Below are 23753 nucleotides of genomic sequence, written 5' to 3'. Positions count from 1 at the left end.
GGATCTGTAACTAGCAAAATATATTCTTCAAAAAAACAAGGAGAAATGAAGAAATTCTGCACAAACTAAAGGTTGAAAGAACTGAACTCCAACAAAATTTCACAACAATAAATACTAAAAAATGTTCTTGAAACTAAAAGAAAACAAATCCAGATATGGGAACTGATCTACAAGAGAAGTGAAGATCTCAGGATATAATAAATGTGTGACTAAATATTAAAGACATTTTATTATTTTTATGTCTTTTAAAATTACTTAAATGTTTAAACAATAATATTTTATTGTGTGATTTATAACATACAAAATAAAATATTCAACTACAATATCACTAAGGACAAGAAGAAGGAAAATGGAATTTTACTGTTGTAAAATTCTTCCTACATTATACATAGAGTGGTATAATATCTCTGGACATATTGCTAGTTAATTGTATAAGTACATTGTAAACTTTGAGCAACTACCAAAAGTGAAACAAACAGGAATAGCTATTAATAGAACAGGTAAAAGAGAACATTAAAATATATTCAATAAAGCATAAAAAGTTAGGAAAAGGTAACAAAAAAGAGAAAGAAAAAAATGGAAAACAAGTAGATGAAAAAATACTTGCATTAAGTATAAATGCACTAAGAATACCTATTATAAGGCAAAGATCATCAGGCTTAATTACTAAGCAAGATTCAAGGACACGCAATCACACTTTCAGCACGAAGGTATGGCCCTATCACCCAGCTGGCAGCAGGGCCCTCCAATTATTCCTCATTTGAAGAATGAACAAAGACAGGGCAGAGGTGTGCAGCCGTATCTCCTAAAGTCAGTGAGAGATCAATAGCACCAGCGAGGGCACAGAGGCCGCCGCTGTCAGAGTTTGCTCCTCTGCTTGTGGCCTCGAACCCATTCACACTTGCTATAGGAAGTGGCAGGGAATTGCACGTTTCCTTGAACCCATTGCCTTCAGGGCGGAGGACCCATCTGGTGGCAGCTGATAGGCTGTGGCTCTGCAAACAAAAGAGCCACGGGAAGGTCTGCTGGCTGTACACCCAGCTCCTAGCCCTTTCCCTGCTTCCTTCCTAGTCTCTCTGGCTTTCCTTTTACCCCTTATCTTGATTTCAACACCTCGCAGCTGTGACTTTGGGGCATGATTGAGAACACATCACATAAGAGAGGCCACAGGGTAAGCCAAGTCTCAGGCAATTAATTAGAAGGATGGTCTTGGGAACATGGCCAGAAGGTAAAAGCACATTATTTTTTTATTGTTATTCTATTACAGTTGTCCCATTTCCCCCGCTTTGCCCTCCCTGCCCCACCCACCCCCCTGCTCCCACAGTCAATCCTTTTTGAAGAAACTACAGCATTTGGGAATAAATTACATATGGGAAATGGAGTTCCTAACTAAGACATTTGAGCTGAGGTGTCGAATAAATGGGTGTGATAGAAATGGAACTTGGGGCCCAATTCCCAGTTATTTCTTAAGTCGCGGTTACATGGCCTTGGGTCATTATAAAGCTTAGCACATTTTTTATAGCCTGGATCATTGGGAAGATTTATACAGACTTAATTTAAAATAAATTAACTGTTAGAAGGTATATTTTAAAAAAAGAAAAGAACTCTCAGCTCTCATGTGTGTGCCCTGTGGCTTACCTTGACAGGGGACCAATGATCTCCCTAATGTCATGCTCAGTTGGGTGACCTGCGCACTAATGAAGCCATTTGGAGGGAAAGGACAGGACTTAATGACAGGGCCACCTGCCCCTTGGTTCATATTATTGGCTCTGCACAACAGGAAAGCTGCCAACATGAGGATTTTTTATCAGTGATTTTTCTCACACTTCTTTATGTCCTATGATGCATCTGTTGTTTCTGGCTTTTAGTGATGAGTTAACACAAAGAAAAACAAATACACTATCTAAAAGGCATTTATTGGCCTTTATCTAGCAAAGAAACTAAAGAGTATACAAGTCTACTATCTTGTTGCTATGTTTATTGATCTAATTTCTGATACTATTTCCATGCTATCATTTTACTTACCTATTCATTCTGCCAACAAATGTATATTACCATTTACTTTAGAATAGATATTCTGAGTGTTAGGGGTACAGCGGTGATCAAAAGAGATGGACCAAGTCCTGCGCCCATAGAGCTCACATTCCAGTAGAGCTCGCAAGAAACCAACCAACCATGTCAGGTATCTTTCTACATGTCCTATGAGAAATGAAGCTTGGCAAGAGGGCAGAGAGTTACAGAATGGACAGGGAGAGCCATTCCAGGGAGTTTGAGGAGAGACTCCACCGAAGTGAGGGGGTCAGTCACAGAGTTCTCTGCCAGGAGCAACTCCCAGGCAGGCAGACCAATAAGTACAAAGACCCTGGGTCAAGAGTGAGCTTTGTGTGTTTCCAGGACAACCGGAGACCAACGCGCTCCCTGTTCCGTAAGTTCTAAAGGCAGGGCGAGGTCCTCTGTTCTGGGTGTGATGGGAGTCATGGGATTTTAGTTTCCAGTGTCAGAAATCAAATCTTACCTAGACTTTGACCAATCACCATCTTGACTAAATGCCATCCCGTAGACCATGGCAATATTTATTTATGCTGCCCCCAGCTGCCACCACCAAATAGCTTTCAGTTGTTTTGCCTTAAACAAAATGGAATCCTCATCCCAGTTCATAGCTAGGGACCCCTACAGTCATTCTTTGAAAATATACAGCTACTTAGACTGCATCTAAGATTGAAAATGCCTGTCCTATTGTAAATGTATTATTCCCTCTTGAATAAACAAATGAAGTCAAAGGTCACTGTATTTTAAACAAACCTCATTTTAAGCAAGATGAGCAGGAATCTTCCTCAAAGCGATCCCTCTGAGGTTTCAGCTACTATCAGAATATGTGGGTCTCATGACAGGATTTGTGTGTTTTAGAATATTTATCTCTATCATCTACCTATGTGCTTCAGATAAGTGTATGTCAAAAATGACATATACTTTGCCTCTTGGGACATAATTACTTGATTGAACATATCCCTTCCTTCTCTTTAATCACCCTCATCCCCACTGGAAACGTCTATCTATTAGAAAGCTGTCTATATCAGCAAATATGCTCACTATAACACACCAGACAGATTGTTACAAAGACAAAAGGCAACCAAAATGCAATTTTAAAAAGAGGAAGCCAGCAACTCTGGGGAATTATGCATCCAGACAATACGGAGAATTTAGAAGTTGGTCTTATCATAAGTTTTGGCCCAAACTGTGACTGTCCCGAAGGCTCGGCAGCCTTCCGCCCCCCGGCCCTGTGCCGCTGTGGCCAGAATCCCCACGGTGCTTTGCTTTCCTCTCTCAACGGTGCTTCTGGGACTTTTGAGGACTGGGGTCACTTTGCCCTGAGTTATTAACTGAGCCGTGCCACTTTGGACAAGGTCTATTTCCCTATTTCATAAACTAGAATAATAATATCAGTTTACTTATTTGTCCACTCAACAAGTATTTGCAGGATGCTTTCTATGTCCTAGTAGAAGGCTCCATACCGGGGACATAATGGCTTATGAGAAAAGAGTGGTTCTTCTCTCAGAGCACACAGCCCGATGCGGGAGACGGCCAGTTAAACCGCCCATTCAAAACAAGTGTGGTAAAGGCTGTGTTAGGATAGTGCAGGGTTCTGCGGAGACACTGAGGCTCATCCACAGCACCAGAAAAGGTGTCCCAGACTAAGCAGGCTTTGATCTGAGATGAAAATAATAGTATTGCTAATAGTAATAAAAAAATGAGGATTCATTAAACCGAGAACTGCAGCAACATGTGTGAAAACCCAGCAGCAAGAGTGATCATGGGGACCAGACAACAGAGGAGATTTCAGAATAGCTGGTGCAGAGCCTGGAAGCGGGGGAACATCAAGAGAGAATGCTGGAGACCAAGGACCCTGGCCATAAAGAGATTTAAAATATTGTAAGAGTCTGGGTTGTCTCAAGAAACAATGGAAATGCACTGATAATTTTAAACAGGGAAGGCACAGCCATCCAGTTTGGGTCTTAGAAGGATCCTCAGGTCGCTGTGCGAATGGATTCAAGCGGGCGGTAGGTGGCAGGTGGGCCAGTTTGGAGGCTGTTTCAGTAGCCCAGATAAGCGCCGTCCGCCGTCACCAGCCTTGTCACAGGCTGAGGATCTCAGAGCGAGAGAATATGGAAAAATGAGACCAGAAAGGAGGAGAAGTCCATCCAAGTTGTTTTAATAAGCTGATTGCCGCTGTGGGCAACAGGCTCATTTGTGGTGGGTGGAAACCCTCCAAGGAATCCCCAAGAATGGTGGCTCTCCAAGCGTGGGTTCTGGGCCAGCAGTATCAGCATCCCCTGGAAGCTGATTAGAAAGGCAGAATCTTGGATCCCACCTCAGATCTACCGAGTCAGAATTTCTGGGGATGGGATTCAGCAATTTGTCGTTTAACCGGCTCTTTGGGTGATTCTCATGCTCCCTAATATTTGAGAAGCACAGGCATAGATATGTCCTAGAGTTGTCCCATGGATTGCAGGATGGAGAGATGGGGCATTCGCCTCATTTCCTGTCCTTCCATGATGCACGATTGTCTCCCACATTTCAGGGCTGCATCAGAGAAGGTGTATAAGCATTTAGGACTTCAGAGGAGGCCCTGAGACAGCAAAGAGACACTTGTGGGCTTGGTGTAGTAACCTGGGAAAGTGTGAGGAACTGCTCAGCCCAGGGGTGCTAAAACCAGACAGGCAAAGGGTGTGCGGTACCTCCCCACACACTCCCTGTACCCACCGTGACTGGGGCATGGCAGTGAAATACACAGAATCTGAGGATCTGTGATGTATTTTCCAGGAATCATTAGCACCTGACACAAAGAGATGAAAGAGAGGGATATGAAAGATAATTCTCAATTTTATGGGCCATTTCCATCTGTAATTACCTTACACTTAAAATATGTCAATGGTTATTTCCCATGCAAACTTCTTTGATCAGTTCTTAAGTGACATCCCTTTGGATTAGAACCAAATTAAGGGGAGTGGTCATGGATCAATTATAATTAGACATTCTTCCAGGGGAAATACAAGAGATTAGTTACCTGCGCATTTGACAAGGGGTTCCTTACTCTTAGCAGAATTTGAGCCAAGTAGAGCATAGAATGTAGATGACTGCATATTTTCCTTCCACCTGGGCAGAATTTATCTGGCATGTCTTAAACTTTGTGATTTACCCTTGAGGTTGATGGATATTTTTTACTAGAAAGCTTTGCTCTACAAATTCTCTAGCATTTTTCCTAGAAATAATTTTCTCTGTATGAGATAGTCATCCCTGCTCACCTTATTTTAAATATATGTACATTTATTGAATATGCTTGTCTCAGAATACCATCTAAACAGAGTGAAACTGCTTACTGGTTAAGTAATATTGAAGAGATGCACTGACTTTGTGACTTATTTAATTTGCAAACTTGAAACTGTTCAGTCAGGACATACCTGCATTTCCTAAATTAACCAGCACTTCCACAGCACCTAATAACTTGCCAGCACTGTTCTGAGAACATGTATAATCTTAATCCATCAATCCTATAAGTGATATAATTGTCCCCCATTTACATATAAGGATATTGAAGTTACAAAATAATTTGATAACGTGTACAAGAGCATCCAACTGGAAGTCGCAGAAGTGGAGATCCAACCCCTTGGCTCTACACCCTTGGCCTTCATTGTCTCTTCCAGAAATACAGCAGTGGGTTCCAACCCTGGCTGCTGCTTGTGCCTTGGTTTGTTGTCTCTTCCTTGGCTTGTTTTATGGCCAGAGTGATCTCCACTGTGGCTCATATAATTTCAATATGCTCCTAAGCCCCCTGCCATGTGTACATACAGGTCCATGTTTCTGTTTCAGAGTAAAGAACCTAGAAATTGCAAGGCAGACGAGGTTAGCTCTCCAAGGAATTATGGAAAGGAGAGGGAGAGCACCCATATTTGCCAAGGGTGTAAGATGTATGATATAATCCATTTTCTCTCACATAATCCTCCCTCGCAGAAAACCCATCCCGTAATTAATCATTGATCTGCTGGAAAAGATTATGAGATTCTAACACCTTCAGATGCTACCTTTCCTAGAAGACTCTATCTTCTCTTTAAGAGAAGACTTGAATACTCTTAAAATCACAATACCTTAACTCAAAGCATTTGCTTTCTCTTGACAGCCGTGTTTTCAACAGAGTCTGTGTGTATGTTTCACATAGGGATGGAATTATTTCAGCACCAGACAAAATTTACCAAAGAAGCGGCTACTTAATCTGCTTTTTTAAACAGCTACACTATAAAGGCACCATGGTACCTCTCTTCAACTAGCCTCCATCGTCGCCCTTTGGCCCACAAGGGTGCTGACCTCAGGGATAACGGTCTGTGTGTCTTCGTCAGATTTTCCGGAGAAGCACCAGAGCATTCTGTGTTCTTTATTTCCTGTAGGGAATGCCTTTCCATTCTTCCTTCATCTCCTGTTTTGGGAAGAAATGATATCAAGTGCTTTGAGTAGTTCACACCAAGAGGAACACTTACTTTTGATAATTACTCTTTGATGAGCAAATATGTTCCATCTGTTCTTGAAATTGTGATTCTGATTCTTTTTCCATGGAGTAGATTCCTGAAGATCTTCCAAAACACAAATCAAAAAACAGAACGTCGCATTCCCTTGGCTTAGTCCAACTCCCCTACTCGAGAGTCTAGTTTCCGTCAGTGCCACGGAACTTTTGTCGCAGAAGCTCATTGATATAAATAAGAGAAGTTGCCTGCAATGAGGCGGCTTCCCTAATTTGTCCCAAATTGCAAACCATGTTTTTTTTCAATTTCCCATATATGTAAAACCATCTTTGTATTTTAATGTTCATTAAAGTTTTAGATTTCTTAAAATCCCACTTTTGGTAAGTTGTGGTCCTGCCTGAATCACTGGTGACATTTCTCTCTTTTCAGTTCCTCCCAAGTTTGTGGTGCAGCCACGAGACCAGGATGGGATTTATGGCAAAGCCGTCATCCTCAATTGCTCGGCCGAGGGTTACCCTGTGCCCACAATAGTGTGGAAATTCTCCAAAGGTATGGAGTTCCTTGTTTGCTTGTGATGTGCCAAGCATGTGTACATTCCAGAGGATTAAATGAGAGGCTCTAGTCCTTTCAGAGATGTTTCCTGTAAGTAGATATGCTTCCAGCCCCACCAAGTCTATCTTTGTCTCACGCACACAACTAGCTGTCAGCCTGCATGCTTTTATCCAGACCACAAAGGTGTCGGTTCTGGTATAACAACAAACCCTGGGAAAGATCATGAACGGGGAGGCAGGTTACTCAGGTAAGTTACTGCAGCACCTGGGAAAGTTCTGTGCTACCTACCAAATTTGTATAACCATGATCTGTGTGGAGACCATGGGAAACCCTACGAGTGAAAGTAGAAGTATAAATCATCAGAATTATTCCTTTTGGAGAAGTACTTCCCCAGTAGTTACACATAGGAGATTGAGAAGCTTTAGAAGGTTAAATATAAAATTGTGGATTGTTTTATTTAGCTGGTTTTCTTAGAATATGCAAGTTACACGCAGAAACAAATGCATCCCTAGTCTGTCTGGAACTTGCATTCCTAAGTAAGCTTTCCCTTCAAAGGCGAAGCATCATTTCCCTTCTGAGGCAGCACTGTAAACATGGCATGAGTAGAAATGTGTGAGGTGTAAACTAATGGGGAAACCATTCTAGACGCTATAAAAATGATTTACGTCCACCCCATCACCTTCTTCAGGGAAGGTTCCGGAACAGTGCATACGGGCATATTGGAAGTTCTTTTTTTCTCATTTAATAATTTATCAAACAGTTGAGGACCAAATATATACCAGTGGGATAAACAAATAAATAAATTTACTATTTTTGTAATAAATTGAGACCCACTATATATGTTTAATTGTTATGAGCGCACTTATTTGTTTGTTTAATCATGATGTATATTCTGGATACTTCTTTTTAAAATACCGTGCTTTATTTTATTATTATAAAAATAACAACAATGGAAGAAAAACAAGCAGCACACTTACCACAATCCCTTCCAGTGTATTTCCTTTCAGGGAAAAAGAGGAGGGGGAAGGGGGGAGGTGTGAGACACCACTGAAGAGCAAGGCGGAATCAATGGGAAGTTTTAGGCATTCCTGAGGCTGCTCCCCTGTGGCACACCCCAAACATTGTCCGTGTGAAAAGCACTTGATTCTCAAATGGAGGCCTGTTATTCATTCGGGGTATCTGCCCCTGTGACTGCTTATTTAGGCTGCCTGTGAAGTCCCACATTGTGTTACACAGGAACGAATGAACATCATACATGGAATTCAGTTTATATAGATGTGCATGTGTGATTAGCATAAGCATTTTCCATGGTGTTTTTATTCTTCAAAATTATTTCTGAGGTTTGCCACTGTGGGTGTTCCCTGTCTCTCCCTTAGACCGTGTCCAGTTTCTCACTGCTGTGAACACCACAGCAGTGAACATTCGTGTCCGTGAATGCAACGTGCGTGTGTGTGATTGCTTTCTCCAGCTAAACTCCTAGCGGCAAAATAGCATGACTACACTAAGGATGTTTGTCTGTATGGGCCCAGGGCCCTTTGGAAAATATTAGAGTAATTATCACACACACCAGCCATATGAGGCTGTGTGTATCCCTGCATTTTTGCCAATTACGTAAGATCATTTTATTCTCAACCTTCACAATGTGATGAGTGAAATGGTTTTCTGTTTCAGTTTGTGTAGTCAGACCACTAATGATGTTAAAAATGTTTTGTCCAATGATAACTGACCGCTTCTGTCTCCCTGTGGGAAAATGTCCGAACCATGTCACCTGCCCACATCTCTATGTATTATTTATTTGTGAGGATGTTTTTCATAGATTAAATAATGCTTTGTCTGTCATGGATAGTGCATACCTTTTATTCCTTCCCAATACTGATGTGCACATTATGCTACAGTAGCCTTATTATCTTTAGATTTCATATGTTATATAAAATCAAAGAAAAAATTGTAAACTGCAACAAATTAAATTCTAAAAAGTTCCCCTCAAATAACATCATTCAAAGATAACCAAAGGGGATGATTGCAAACATTTTTGCTTAGCCTTTCCAGCCTGTCCCCAAGCAAATATAAATAACCAAATATATATACACACAGGTATGTGCATGTATGTATATATACCTGTACATATACACATGTGTATTCCTAACTTATAATCTTCTTTTTTCAGTTAACAATACACTATGAATGTCTTTCCATGGCAACAAATATGGGTGTTCAATATGACTTTTTGGTGTCTGTGTAGAGTTTATATTAATACATCAATAAGTATATCTAACTAGTATCAAATTCAGTGACTTAAAGCCACAAGGAGTCTGGACATAGGTAGTTCGGGACCAGTTTGTTTTTCCCCCTAAGCCATCAGAGGCCCCCGCTGCCTGCCTTTCTCTGTCCTGCTCCTTCCCGCGAGCATCTCCTACCGTCAGAAAATGGCCACCGAGCTCCAGCGGCCAGTTCCACATCCCCACGGGGGAGGGGCGGCGAAGGGCGAGGGCTGCTGCTCCCACCTGAGTCAGCTCCCTCGTAGGATCTTTCCAGAATGCACTGTGTAGCAATTCCGCTAGAATCTCCCTGGCTGAGTCACCCCGAGCCACAGGGGTCTGCAGGCTGTGTTGTCACTGAGCATGCTGCCCTCATAACCACAACTTGTGCTCCGCCACTGAGTAAGAGGGGAGGATGGACGCGTGGCAATTAGGTGTGTCCAACACTATTGGTGGACATTGCCTTTGTTAGGATCAAATTCACTGTTTGTTTTTTCCAGTTTTTTGCTGTTATAAAAATGTCGCAATGACTTCTCTCTCATTGATCTTTGTGCATGTGGCCATTTTTTTCCCCTGGGGATACTTTTCTATGCATAGAATTACTGCCTAAAAGAGTTAGCCATGTCTATGGCCCTCCATCTGCACGGACCACTGGCTGGGATTTTAGTTGACACACTCTCCCCCTGTTTACTGCATTGCCTGCTTCCTACAACCAAGAAAATACCAAGATTTATGCTTGTTTTTTTAATTTTTCCCAATAGAATATAAGGATAGTTTATATTATAGAATTATGCAAGTAATAAAGATATTTCTTAAGAAAAATGACCATTTTTCCAGTAAACAAATACCATGCATAGGTGCAGCTCCTTCACACGGGACGAAACGATTCAGACAGAACAGACTCAGCCGTTTCTCTGAGAAACGCAGCCACTGACTCCTGCGCCCGCAGCGTTTCTGAGTAAATCGCAGCGATTCTCGGGCAGCTACTGCAGAAATGAAACAATCTTTGCTGAAAATAATGTGATTACCTTTTTGACCTTGGATCTGGGTACATGAATTCCAAGACATTCAATTCTGTCTCCTGATTTTTTTTCCTTTTACATGAACAAACGAGGCCTCTTATCTGAAAAAAAAATTTTTTTTTTAAATCATGGCTTCATACTATGGTGGGCCTCATCTGTGCCCCCCAAAACCCAGAGCAGAGCACATGTGTGTCATTAATGGCAGAGGGAGCAGCTTTCAGTCCGCGTCTCGGGGACCAAGCCTCCTCCGTAGCAGGCTGCCGACGTCAGAGATCACCCGCGCTCAGGCCCACGGCCTGCTTGGCCATCCCTGGCTCCCTGGCTGCCCACAGGCAGGGCCGCTTCCGACCTCCGAGGAAGCTTTGGTCACGGGAACTCCAAGGAGGAGACGCAGAGCGTGCCTGGGCTTTGGGGTGGGGGGAGGAGTGGGAAATACTTTGCATTTAAGATGGGGTTGGCAGGGCAGGGCCGGGCCAGGAGAAGGTAAGGGCTGAGCAAAGACTTAAAAGAGGTGGGAGATGTGCGGTGTGCACGTCTGCAGAGGGAACACTGCGGGTCAAGGGAGCAACCAGGGCCAAAGCTGGGGCTTTATGCCTGGAATGTTCTGGAAATGACAAGGAAAACACTGAAGCTGGGGAGGAGGGAAGGAAGCAGATGCTAGAGGTCCCAGGAGACCCAATTCCTTATCAATTACCACAGGGATGTGGCTTTGCCAGGGTGGGGTGGGTGGAGGTCAGAGTCAGGGCAGCGATGCTCTCGTGGTCCAAGCGACGCGTGCGACCCACCTTGCTTTTCCCAAGGACCCCATCGGCCCTGCTGCGCTGCGAGCAGACCGCGTGCGGGACAGTAATTGCAGAGCGAGCCCTGCCGGGAGGCCAGGACTCTCATGGGGCTTGGATCAGGGGCACAGCAGTGAAGGAGGGACAAGGAGCTGGATTCTGAATCCATTTAGCTGATGGACTAGATGCAGGTATGAGAGAAAGGGCACAAAGGGGAGGCCCAGGTCTTTGGGGAGAGTGGAGGTGCCACTTACCAAAATGCAGAAACTCCAGGAGAGCCACACAGGCTAGAATCAGGGTCGTAGTCTGAGCCTCTCTCTCTGCAGACACAACCAGCAATTTCCGGTATAAGCAATGATCAGTTTTCTAAACACTCTAATTTTTCTTGATAACTGCTTTCTCCACTGTCGGGGCTTCCACGTTCCGGTCTGCCACCACCTGCCTGCCTCAGTTTCACCTCGGCCTCTGCCAGGCAGCCACGCGCCCACCACCGGCCCTTCAGCCGCACTTTTCCCACGGAGGCATATTCCAGCTTCTCCTTTGTTCACAGTGGCTTGTCTGTTACTTCTTTGCGTATGAAGTCAGTTTAGTTGGTGGGAGATCAGGGGCGCACAGGGTTCCCCGGGAGGGAACAGAGGCTGCCCGGCTGCCTGGACGCCCGTCAGAGGGGACTTCATCATGCTTTGTGCACCCAAGAGCTGACTCTGAAGTCCAGTAAATCTGCAGCCGGTGCCTTGATGTTATTCACCGGGGCTCAGTTTTCCCACAGAAGTGGCGTGCCTATTCAGTAGGTGAATTCAAATCATCTTCTCTCTAAGAAAAATGATCTTTTGATGTGTCTGTCAGTGTCTGTTCTCTTCCGTGCTTTTCGTTTCTTCTGCAGGGTCTCCAATCATGGCGTCAGGGGACCCCTTTCGCCCGTTCTCTGTAGGTGTCATTTTTCCTGACGTTTTAACTCATGTCCTCCCGCTTTGATTTGTTTATCATTTTTTCACGTCGAGTCCATATGTATTTTTTCCCCAGCAAATTCTGTTGTCCATTGTCCTCTCCAATTTTGCCTTCATTTTGTGTTTATATTTTTCTCTTATTTTTCTCCAGTTCTGCCAGCTCCCATTTCATTCCTTTCTGAGCTCTTGCTTCATAGAGTGACTTTTTTTTTTAAGTTTCCTGGTTCTATTTATTTATTTTTCAATTCCAGTTTACATTCCATACTATTTGGTACTGGTTTCAGGTGTGCAGTTTAGTGGCCTGACGATCACGTACCCTACAAAGTGCTTCCATGTTATCCCGAGCGCCCGCCATAGGCAGTCACCACAATGTCAGTGACTCCATTCTCCGTGCTGTACTTACATCCCAGTGACTATACTGTAACCACCTGTTTGTAGTTGCATCCCTTCATGCCTTCGCCTTTTTCACCCTGTCCACCACCTATGAGTCCATTTTAGTTTGGTGTGTTTGTTCTATTCTTTAGATTCCACGTGTAAGTGAAATTGCGTGGTATTTGTCTTTCTCAGGCTGACTTATTTTATTGAGAGTAATACCCTCTAGTCCATGCTGTCACAAATGGTAAGATTTCATTCTTTATTATGGCCACGTAATATTGCATTGTATGCATGTATCATAGCTTCTTTATCCACTCATCTATCAATGGGCACTTGGGTTGTTTCCATATCTTTGCTATTGTAAATAACACTGGGATGAACATAGAGTGCATATATTCTTGCAAATTATTATTTGAGGTTTCTTCATGTATGTACCGAGAAGTAGAATTGCTGCGTCTTCATTAATTTTTGGAGGAACCTTCATACTGTTTTGCACAGTGGCTGCACCAAGCTTTTATCTAAATCATAGGAACCTTTTCCTGGTGAAACTTCATTACCTGAATTCTTTGTCTGCTTTTTTTTTTTTCCAATTTTCCCATAGTATCTTTGCTAGAGCCTGGCTTCCTTTTGAGAATTCACATTTGAAGAGAACTCCTGCCACCAGAAAGAGATTGCTTTGTGCTAACATCTGGCTCCCCTCTGAACTCTCCTTCTCCACTTCTCACACCCGCAGTAGGTCCAGGAAAGCCTCCACCCCACCCAGACTGCACACCGTGGTCACTGATGCTGAAGCTGTCCCCTAGCTGCACCCTCACATACACACCACGTGTTCTGCTGAGGAGTTCAGAGTCACGGGTCATGAGGCATGGGTCATCTCACCTTGTCTTTCTGTATGTACACTGCTCAGCGTCCACTGTTGGTTTCCCATTTCCCTGTTTTAGGGGTGACATTTTAGCTATTATGCTGCCTAATTTCATACCAAATGGAGTTTATATTTTCCATTTGCTTCTGTATGGTTTCCAGGAGAAGAAAAGCTGGTTTTTATGCTCCCACCATTAAACCTTAAATCCTATTGTTTATACATTAAGCTTTATTAAGTTTGGACTTTATTTTAGAAAAATAAGTAAGTAGGAATCCAGGAGAAATTATCAGTTAAGAGAGGGGACTAAGTTCAGACACACACAACAGCATCTTGCTGGGTCCCTGCAGGAAAATTACGGAATCTGCATGAACCGGAGCTCTCCCACATGTGAAGCAGAGAGAACCAGGGGATTAACCTGATGATTTAGTAAGAGGACTCATAGGAAGCATTTACTGTGGTCCTTGGCACCTAGCCATTAGTCAATACGCATTAGCTGTTATCCTCATCATCATCAGCTCACGTGGTTAGACAAGTGTCCTAAATCCATTCATTGACTAGCCCAGCCTTTTCCCACTGGCTTGAGTTGCCTTATATTCTGTGAAAATACATGTGTTTGCATTGTCCCTCCCACTGTGACACCGATCCGTCTGTCCTGGCATCGTGGCCAAGTCAGAGGTTGGTCTCTTCCTAATGTATTTTAATGTCTAGGAAAGTAATACTCGCCTCATTACTTCTGCCTTTCAAAACCGCCATAGACGTTGCACCTGGATTTTTGTTTACTTGGTTTCCACATGAACGTGAGGATAATTTTATCGCGTTTCCTCAAAAAATTATTCTGATAAGTTTGGGGGGTTGTAATAAATTTAAATGGCAGCATGGAGGAGAACAACATGATGACGATGCTGAGGCCTGCCAGCCAATGTCAATAGACAGTGTCTCCGTTTATCCAGACCTGTTGTGTGGGCATTATAACTCTAGTGCTTTCTTTCTGTGTATTTGTGGCATTGAGTGTTTATAAGCTCCTGCTTACAATTTTCTTCGGTTCTCTCTGGTGTCCTGGTGGACAGCCATTACACCTACCACCAGGGCTGGTTGAGCCTCTGCAGCTGTCCACGCGTCTTTCTTCTCCCAAAAAGAGGGAGGTTGTCCTTAGCTTGGCGTAGTCCCTATTTTCCTCCACTCTCTAGTCCATATATAGGGCTGCACTTGGGATGGGACCCTCCTCCTGCCTCTTGCTCTCTCGATTGACTTTCTTCCCAGCCCTCCTCCTAGTCATTCCTGCTCTTAGTTGTAGCATACTCACGTAAGACCAAAGCGCCCAACTCCATTTTTTCTCTGGAGGCTGCAGAGAATCCATCGCTCGTTCGTGGTGCACAACAGTTTTGCTTGGTGCCCAGCTATCTTCTGCTGTCCCCAGAAAGCTATTGGAGGTTTCTGTCCCCACAAGGTGCAGTCTACCAGAGGGTCTAGCTGTCCCTTACCACTAGGGTCCCAGAAGTGTCCTCTTCTGCTTGTTATGAACCTGCCTGCCAAAGTCCTGCCCTCTTGGTATAGGCTCGATGAGGGCCAATAGAACTTGGATCTTTTGTTTAGAAGCACAACAGTTCTCTGGGTGTTTCTGTGCAGTGTGCCCAGTTCCAGACTGAGAAACAAACACTGTGCTCAATACCAGGTCAAGCTGCTCAGGTGACCCTTCTGGAGCCCCCTCTTACTTCAAGGGCTAGCCTTTGAGAGGCTCACCTTGGCTCTGCACCCCTTCTTTCCCAAGGTCAAGTTGACCTCCTGGATCCTCTACAGTCCTAAGACCTATGTCTTGGAATGCTATGGAGAACACTCAGCATAGGACAAGCCAAAGTCCATTGAGCAGTCTCACTATAGGACACATTTTCTCCCAACACCAATTGCAGACCTGCCTAGTGAGGTGACTGAGGCTGCCTCTTCCTCAGCAGTCAAGAGAGGGCCTGTGTCGCATATCTCCAGCTTTGCATTCAAATGATAAGTCTCAAGGGGGGCAAACAATCAAGAGACAAGTTCTCCCTTTACTCAGATTGTCCTCTGCTTCTCCTCTAGGAAAGTGGAGGCTTCCCACTGGAATAACTATGAGAGGTTCACATAGCACAGCCAGGGTGGTCCTTGGTCCTCTGTCCTCCAAAGCTCCTTCCCATTCCGATCCCTGAATCCTGCTCCCTACATCCTTGCAGGTTGCACTTTGCCCCCAACCCCAGGCCTGAGTCTTCCCCTGGGTTGACAGTCCAGAGCATTTGGCCTCATTTCTTCACCCTCATGACCACTCACATTGTCCTTGAATGCAAGCTCAGTCTTTGCTCAGAACAAGTGTCTTCTCCACACCTCTGTTCTGGAAACTGGATCTCTGCCTGAGTCATCTCCTTGGGACCAGTCCTCTAATCCTGGTCCTACCCACCCAGTTTCACCTCCCTGCCTGCCTGTCCAGGTACCACCCAGATCTCTGCTCCTGGACTCGCCTCTCGTCCTGCCCTGTGTGGCTGATAATATGCCCCAAGCCTCCAGCCCCGTGGGCTCGCCCTCTTTGTGCCACTGAGTTCCTGGACCTGCAGCTTTCCCCTTAGATCTTTCCAGCAACATCTGCTCCAAACTCATACGTCAACCTTGCCCAGGCTATTGGGCCCCAGCTGTTAACCAGTGATCCTTGTCCCCACTAGCATGCAAATATGCGTCAGGATACAAATCTTGAATTAACAGTGGAAAGATCTCAAAGAATCCAAAAAGGACAATAAGGCAGCACCTTGTTGTGGCACAAACTGAAAACAAACTCCACCTCAGTGCCGAAGGGGGCTCCATCATGTACAACATCAGCAGCCCTGCCCTGGGTTCCATAAGCGGGGACAGTGGGTCTCACTGAGCAGCAATGAGTCCCTGGAAAAGGATGGTGAGCAGAACAGAGAGGATGAGTGTTTGACATGTTGTTTTCATTTCTTCCTTAGACTCACCAGGGATGGAAAACTTCTGCCTTCCTCTGGGATAAAATAAATGGAGTCTCAGTGGTCCTGCGAGCTGCTCCAAGACCACTGTGGACACACTGCCACCCAAGAAGGCTGCAGTTTCCCTGATCCTTAGTAGGATCACCAGGACGACAGACCCTGGGGCCCATCTTGCCCTCCGTCCACTCCTCCATCTTTCCTCTTTCTCATTGCCTTTCCTTGGGAACTTTCTAACTGTACTCTTGTAGACAGAGGCAGCCACGCTGAGGGCAAATGTTTGGGGATCCCTTGCTCCAGGGAAGTGGTGGCTGAAGGCCTGCGTGATGGACAGCGCTGCAGGGGATACTCTGGGCTCACAGTCCCTATACAAAGCCAGGGTGACGTCAGCATGAACGAGCCACTTAAACTGCCTCCAGTATCACACGTTCCATGGATAAGTGCTGAATCATGTCAACTCAGGGTTTCATTTTCTGAGATGTGAGTGAGGTACCGATAGATCCTCTTGATGAGAATAAAGGATCCTTGCAGATTCAGTGCAGAGGTAAAGTCATGAAATCGGAGTGCTCAATTAGTGGTCTACCGACTCGTAAGAAACCCCAGGCAGGTACTGCGCCGGTCTGCCTAAGTTCATTGTTTCCGCTGAGTAGTCTTCTTGAGTATAAACATAAAGAAATGAAGGGGAGAAAACTGCATCGCACAGTGAACAGAATGACACTCAGATTTATTAAAGAAGTAACCTCTGTGCTGTCGTGCTTAGGGCGTGGTGTTTAATCAAGAAGGGTTTTAAGGGAATTGGATGTATGCAAAGCTTTGGGAGGGATGGTGGGAACTGAGCTGCCTTTCAGGAAGTTGAGCGACTGGGGACCCCGGAGAAGTGGCTCCCACCTGTGGTTCCCGCTGCCTGAGGCCCTGAAGCAGCGATCTGTCCTCTGGGCATTGGATGTGTGGTGTCTGCCCCTCCACAGACTCACTGCTCCCAAAGGAGGCATCGGTTACTCCTTCCTTGCCCCTTCCAAATCGTACTTCAGTGCCTCTCGCTGGTGAAATAGAAACCAGAACCAGGGGGCAATGCTTTTCCAGGCTTCCAGCCCCTACAATTTAGGGAAGAGTTTAGTGAGAAGCAGTAGTGCCGAGAGCCAGCAGTCAATGTCCGATGCAAACATTCGGGCGAATGTGACACGCACGTGTTGTGCACATGGAAGCTTCTTTCTCAGGGCTTGGGTGTAGCTTTCCTGCCTAGAACTGGGCCAGTGTCTCAGGACGGTGCCTCTGTCCCCTTCTGGGTGCTTCTCCACGACAGGACGCTCAGAACTCAGCACTCCGTCCCTGAGCTGGGGTTCCATTTCCAGCTGCTAAACCGGAAACAGGTACAGCTGCTGTTGCTACTGCTACTTGTTCTCTCCTCCCCCAGTCTCCACCTCGGTCTTTGTACCTGCTCAGTCCCTGGAACCCAGCTCTGCTCAGAGAAAGGAGAGCCTCCCCCTGCATGAGAAAAACAAACTCCATCCTCAGGAGAACGCCATTCTCTCCCTGAGGATAAAAGGGACGGTGGTTTCTGGTCCTTGGTGAAGAGAAAGAATAACTTACAGCCTGACCACTTGGGTACCATCCAGGGAGCTTAGGGAGCTCTCTTCTTGTATGCCTATTCTACTTGAAATCAGCTCATTCCATCTCCTAGAGGGACTCTGGGGGTGCTCCTTGACCAGCTGCGGGTCCTCGCACATGGGCATTAACACTCGCGTTGATAAATCTTGTTTCCTTTGATGTGAGCAACAATCTTTATAGTATGGAAGCAGATTTTCTTCTATCTTCACATATGATGGAATCAAGGATGCAGAGAGAGCAAGCTCCTTGCTTGCTCAAGGACATAGTCCGTCAGTTTTAGGAACTGCATCAGAACCCTGTTTTTCTGACTCTTAGCCAAGGGCTCTTGCTGCAGATCAGCAAAGCCTGAAGAGTGGAAGACAAGATGGAACGGTGCGTGCTCTTGCCTTCAAAGCGGGTGCCCTTGGTGACACTAGGCTATTCTTTCCTGCTCTTCGCTCTGCTCCAGTCCTTGAGAACACAACTAGGCATAGCTTTTCAATAACTAAGAAAGGTCACGCAATATTAGCATAACCAGTAATTCGGTAAGTGCCTTACATAATGCTTTAACATTTTCTTTTCATGTAGTAGAGCATTAAAATTGTCCCCACTTGACCCCAGCTGTCCACAGAAAATTGACAGCTTTTTAATTAATGACTTCTGGTTGTGATAGTGTATCTTCTAGCTAATTACCCAAAGTGCTTCCCTTATGCTAACAAGATTACAGAATTGTGAATATTGTATGCACTCTGTTAAGATTTGCTCTTTACAAGAAAGGACGAATTTAAAATGGACAGTGGATAATTCTGTCCATTCACGGTGAAATCTATGTCCCTCGAATGAAACACGCCCTATTCTTGGGCCTGCAGTCCTGACGGCGGAAGAAGGGGCTCATTCTTATTCTGTTTAGCAAAAGCAGGAGCAAATTTATAAATGGTGCTAACCTTTGTGTTAGGTTCATTTTCTGGTAAAAAAACAAAAACAAAAACAAAAAACTTAATGTTTTCCAAATGCATTTATACTTTATTTCTGTCCTCATTAGGACCTTTTAATAATGAGGCAGCCTCTCTCTGCAGATAGATACCAGTAAATAAGACTTTCAGCTGTTGGAAGCAGCTTAACAATGTTGAATTTCACACTGCAATTTTTTAGTATATATGTGTCAAATATTATAAGTGTTTTTCTGGTGAAAATTCTTTGAGAAAAGGAAAAGGTGGGTTTTTTTACATGAACAGTCTTGTAACTTTCTCACATTCTATCAGCATTTTATTAGATTTTTAAAGTTTTAAAAATTGGGAACGCAGTTTTACATAATTTATAAATCCCACAGCACTTTGAAATCTCTCGTTTGCTGCCTTATGGGTATATTTTTTAAATGTCACATTCCTCTGAGTTTTCAGTTTGTGTCTTTTAAACAAGACCGAGCTCCCAGTTAGCTGTTACCTTGAAGGGAGGCATCAGCAGCCTTTACAGATTTTCAAACTGTGTACCCAATTTAAACACTTAAATAAAAATTACAGCCTTCTTTTTTTTATTTTATTTTAAAGTTCCAAAATACATATCATGCATAAGAAGGAATTTTATGATTTATAAAACCAGATCCTTAAAACATACAATCAACTCCTATAGGAGAAAAATCATATGGTCATCTCAATAGATGACAAAAAGTTGGCCAAAAACAGTCACCATTCAATCCTGATTGAAAGAGCAAGAACAAAAATAAAGTTTTGTAAAATAGGCACATAGAAACACTTTTAAGACCCAAAGTGCTTTGGAAATTGAAGAAGAAAAAGACAAAGAGTCCGAAAAATTCATGGCCGAAGAATAAGGATGGACGACAGTTCACCAAAGGACAGGCGCACGTGAGCAATTCGTGAAAAGATGCTCAGGTTTAGGTAGAAGCAAAACAAACAAGGAAAAAAGACCAACAAAATAGCTGAATTACACAAATTAAAATAACGAGTCGTGTACCGTAATGATGAAGATTCAAATGATTAGTAGTGTATGCGGAAGAGGAAAAACACCCCAGCGAGCACTATTGGAAATAAAATGGGCACGTTTTTTAGTAAGCAACTTAGGAATACATCTTAACATGTAAATGTGCAGATTTCCATGCCAAGGGCGAACCCAGGAGATTGGCTGGCGCTGTATCTTCCTCGCCATTGATGGACTGGTTGACAGTAAAGTGGTTCGTTGCAAGATGGTCCTTATTTTTGTGGAGTAGGAAAGACAGAAAGTCAATTAATCACAAAGTGATTAAACAATTTTAAGTAGCAAATAATAAGCTACTTTAAAAAATAAGCAATAACACAAAAATATTTGAGAGTTTTCCAGATATATTTGTGTTACTGATTTCTAATTTTAGTTTTGCTGTGAAAATAGAACACAATTTATTGTATTTTTATATTATAAAATATATTGGAATGTGTATTATGGCCCAAAACATTGTCTTTTTTAATAGCTGTTCTGTGTCCACTCAAACTGATATATATTCAGTTATTGTAGGGTGCAGAGGTCTATAAATGTCAGTTAAATTAATTGATAGTGGTATTAAAATTTTCTATATTTAAAATATTTCTTCTGTGCCTTTCTTTTTTCTTTTGAGACTACAATTACTATAACCATTAGAATATTTTACATTGTTCCAGAGCTCTAGGACAATTTGTTCTATATTTTTCACTCTTTTTCACTTTTTGTTCCACTTTGGACAATTTCTATTGACCTCACTTTGTATTCACAAATTATTCCCGCTGCTGTGTCCAACCTGCTTATTAGCTTGTTTAAGGAATTCTTTGTATCTACCATTGTGTTTCTTGTGTCTATCATTTTCTTTGTGTACCTGTTTCTTTTACATAATTTTAATGTTCTTTCTGAATCCCCACCTGTTTCTGAATGCTAATCATAATTATTATAAACTTCCTGCCTTAGAGTTCCATACCAAAGTTCTGTTAACATTTTCTTCTCTGGTTTGTTAGTTATTGTTGGGGGGTTTTGTCTTGGGGGGCGGGTTTCTTTTGCTTTTGTGTGTGTGTGTGTGTGTGTGCTTATGATAGTTTATAGAATTCTGGCCATGGTGCATATCAGGGTAGAGACTGAGGTAGATTACAGTTATTTCTAGATCTTTAGTTTTTACCTGCTACTCCCATCCTGAGCCAAAGATGAAGTTGTTTATATAACCCATATTTACTGGCAGGCCTTTTAATTCTTTGCAACTAAGTTTTACCTCGTGGCCCCTGGCTTCAAATTTCTGATTCATTCAAAGAAAAGTATAATGCTCTAGATTAATGGTCTCTTTTTTGTTGTTAGAATGGAAGTGACATTCTTTTGTGTCTTCATCCTGAACAGAAATGAAGCTCTCCTTTCCCTCTGTCCTCACTAGCAGATTTATTTTGGTAGAAACCACCTGTTATGAGGATTCCGCTTGTCCTCCTTATTCTGTATGAAAGATCCCCTTCCAGACATTATTCATTCCCTTCAACTCTTTGGCGGAGCAGAAATAAGGGAAGGAAGGCACAGCCACAGCCTCTGTCCCTAGGAGCCAGGGGGGCACCAAGAGCTAAAGAGCCGGTTTGGTGGGAGACATCAGGAGGCAGTGTCTGCCTGTCTCATGTCCCCAGATGCAATGCATGGAGTGTCCCTCATGAGGAGTGTGCTGACCACTCACTTGCTCGGTCCCATGGAGGTTCCTGGGCCACGGAGACCCGAGGCTCCTCTCCGGGACACGCCCTTGGCCCACGCTTTGGGCTTTCTCCAGAAGGTGGAATTCCCCCTCGCCCCAGGCCCTTTCCCCAAAACCTCAGTCTCGGCTCAGAGACGAGAGAAACCCTATCAGCCCTTTAAGGTTCAGACCCCGCCCCCAGCAGAGGGGCAAGCGGCGCAGCAATTTAACCCCAATCACCGTTTCCCCAGAAGGCTCTCAAGGCATCAATCTTCTGTTACATTATTTCTAAAATATGTTTTTCAAAATAGTTTTATGTGCATCTGTCATTTACATTAGATCACACCTGTGCCATCTTCCCCTTGAGTATGGGCACTCTGAGGAGAGGGGTGCTTTAGCACAATGAGCCGACTTATTTAATTAAATAGCATCAAGCGGTATTAACAGTGCATGTGTTTCTAGAATGGAATGTGACCACACTTAGAAGAGAAACCTGCAATTATCGCATTCTCTTTATAGACTCAGATGTTGTACAGCAAGCAAGGTCTTCACATGTCATGTCCCTGGAGCACTCCGTGTTTGCATTCATGTGAAGTCCCTGGGGACACGGTTTATTTAGTGCCATGACAGATGTCTACCTCTGTAGTCATTATACTGTGATGTCTTAGAATAATTTATCAGCTACACTATTTAACACTCATTAAATTTGTCTTTTTATGTAGAAACTATCCATAAGGTTTCTTACACTTTATCTCAGAGTTTGAAATAAATGTTGTCATTTTAACTACATGCATCTCTCTCCAAACAAGAATTTCAACGTTGGAGGGAAGAAAACCCAATAGAAACATAGTGGACCCCCTGACTGATGTTTGTGCTCTATGTTAAACATCAATCACTTCTCTTTATTATTCTGGGTGAACTTGAGCTCACTGCCTGCCTCCCCCATGTGCATTCACATTTATATCACTGTTCGTCTTTTTCCTTTCGTTCCAGGTGCTGGGGTTCCCCAGTTCCAACCCATTGCCCTGAATGGCCGAATTCAGGTCCTCAGCAACGGGTCTCTGCTGATCAAGCACGTGGTGGAGGAAGACAGTGGCTACTACCTCTGCAAGGTCAGCAACGACGTGGGCGCGGACGTCAGCAAGTCCATGTACCTCACAGTGAAAAGTAAGGAAGACGAATGCTTTGTTTTACCTAACTAGGTCTTTGGGGGCTTCAATTTTCAATTGTATCCATATAAAGTTAGTTGAAAACCAGACAAAAACAAAATGTCGGTTGGCTAGAACTGTTTTTGACGTTTTGCCCTCCTAGAAACGCAGTGGAAGAGGAGAGTCAAATTCCAGCCCGTTGTCAACAGCGTGCCCGCATCCCCTCGTGTCTGGGGCGTGGAGTCACTTGCTTCTCTCCGTTCTGTCCCCATGGTCATTGGTGCAGGGTCTGGGCAACCTCACAGATGAGTGGCTCTTTGCCTATAACGCCTGCATTTCTGTCCTGTTGGTGTTATCGTAGGGATGCCCGATGCGTGGCCTCAGCTGTGTTCGTTGCAGACGCCTATTTTCTGCATTTTATTATTTGCAAGCTGGCTTGTCCATGGGTTTCCTTTTTAGGTTCCTTACGAAATCAAGCAACCAGAAACCTCCTTACCAAAAAATGCACAACTGTAAGACAGAAATGTGTAGCACAATGCTTAGGGTGCCTGGTGCTGACCCACTTCAGAGAAAAGGCCCCCTCTAATGAAATGATTTTCATACTTTGGTAACTAAACCACCAAAGAAAGGACATAAAGTGAACCAACGTTTACTGAGCACTGATTATTAGCAGATGGTTGTGCATCGAGTTTCCAGTGAATGGCTTCGGTCTTTCTCCATGTATATAATTTTATACCGGATACATTGTGATTTCTTGCCAACTACAAGGCTTTGATCACCTCCCTCTTTTATTTCAATTGTGCTATTGATAGGCTAGAAAGGATTTCTCACATATCATTGATTAGGGGCATGGTATTTAGAAGTCAGTTTTACTGGTGTGTGTGTGTGTGTGTGTGTGTGTGTGTGTGTGTGTGTGTGTTACTTAAAGGCTAGTAACACATTTCATTAATAATTTATTCTAGTTGGTCTATTATTTCCAACAGAACAATGAAAATATCAAGTTATCTATTTTCTGTGCTTTTATATTATGGAAAAAAATACAGTTCTGAAACAGAGTTGCTCCAAAATACATTTTGCACATATCCACTGCATCATT

The 23753-nt window shown here is 43.6% G+C and overlaps 1 protein-coding gene across 1 annotated transcript in view; it reads left to right on the top strand.

The window, feature by feature from the left end:
* Positions 1-23753, top strand: part of DSCAM (DS cell adhesion molecule) — a 524904-nt gene that overhangs the window by 344492 nt on the left and 156659 nt on the right. The window contains exons 10-11 of the mRNA XM_054578507.1: positions 6942-7061; positions 22503-22676. Of these exons, the coding sequence (XP_054434482.1) occupies positions 6942-7061; positions 22503-22676 (294 nt within the window). The remainder of the gene's footprint in view (positions 1-6941; positions 7062-22502; positions 22677-23753) is intronic.

The sequence above is a fragment of the Pteronotus mesoamericanus genome, unplaced genomic scaffold, assembly GCF_021234165.1.
Source record: "Pteronotus mesoamericanus isolate MK-2021 breed Mesoamerican mustached bat unplaced genomic scaffold, CSHL_Meso_final contig_116, whole genome shotgun sequence".
NCBI lineage: Eukaryota > Metazoa > Chordata > Mammalia > Chiroptera > Mormoopidae > Pteronotus > Pteronotus mesoamericanus.
This window is presented reverse-complemented; position numbering and strand designations above follow the sequence as displayed.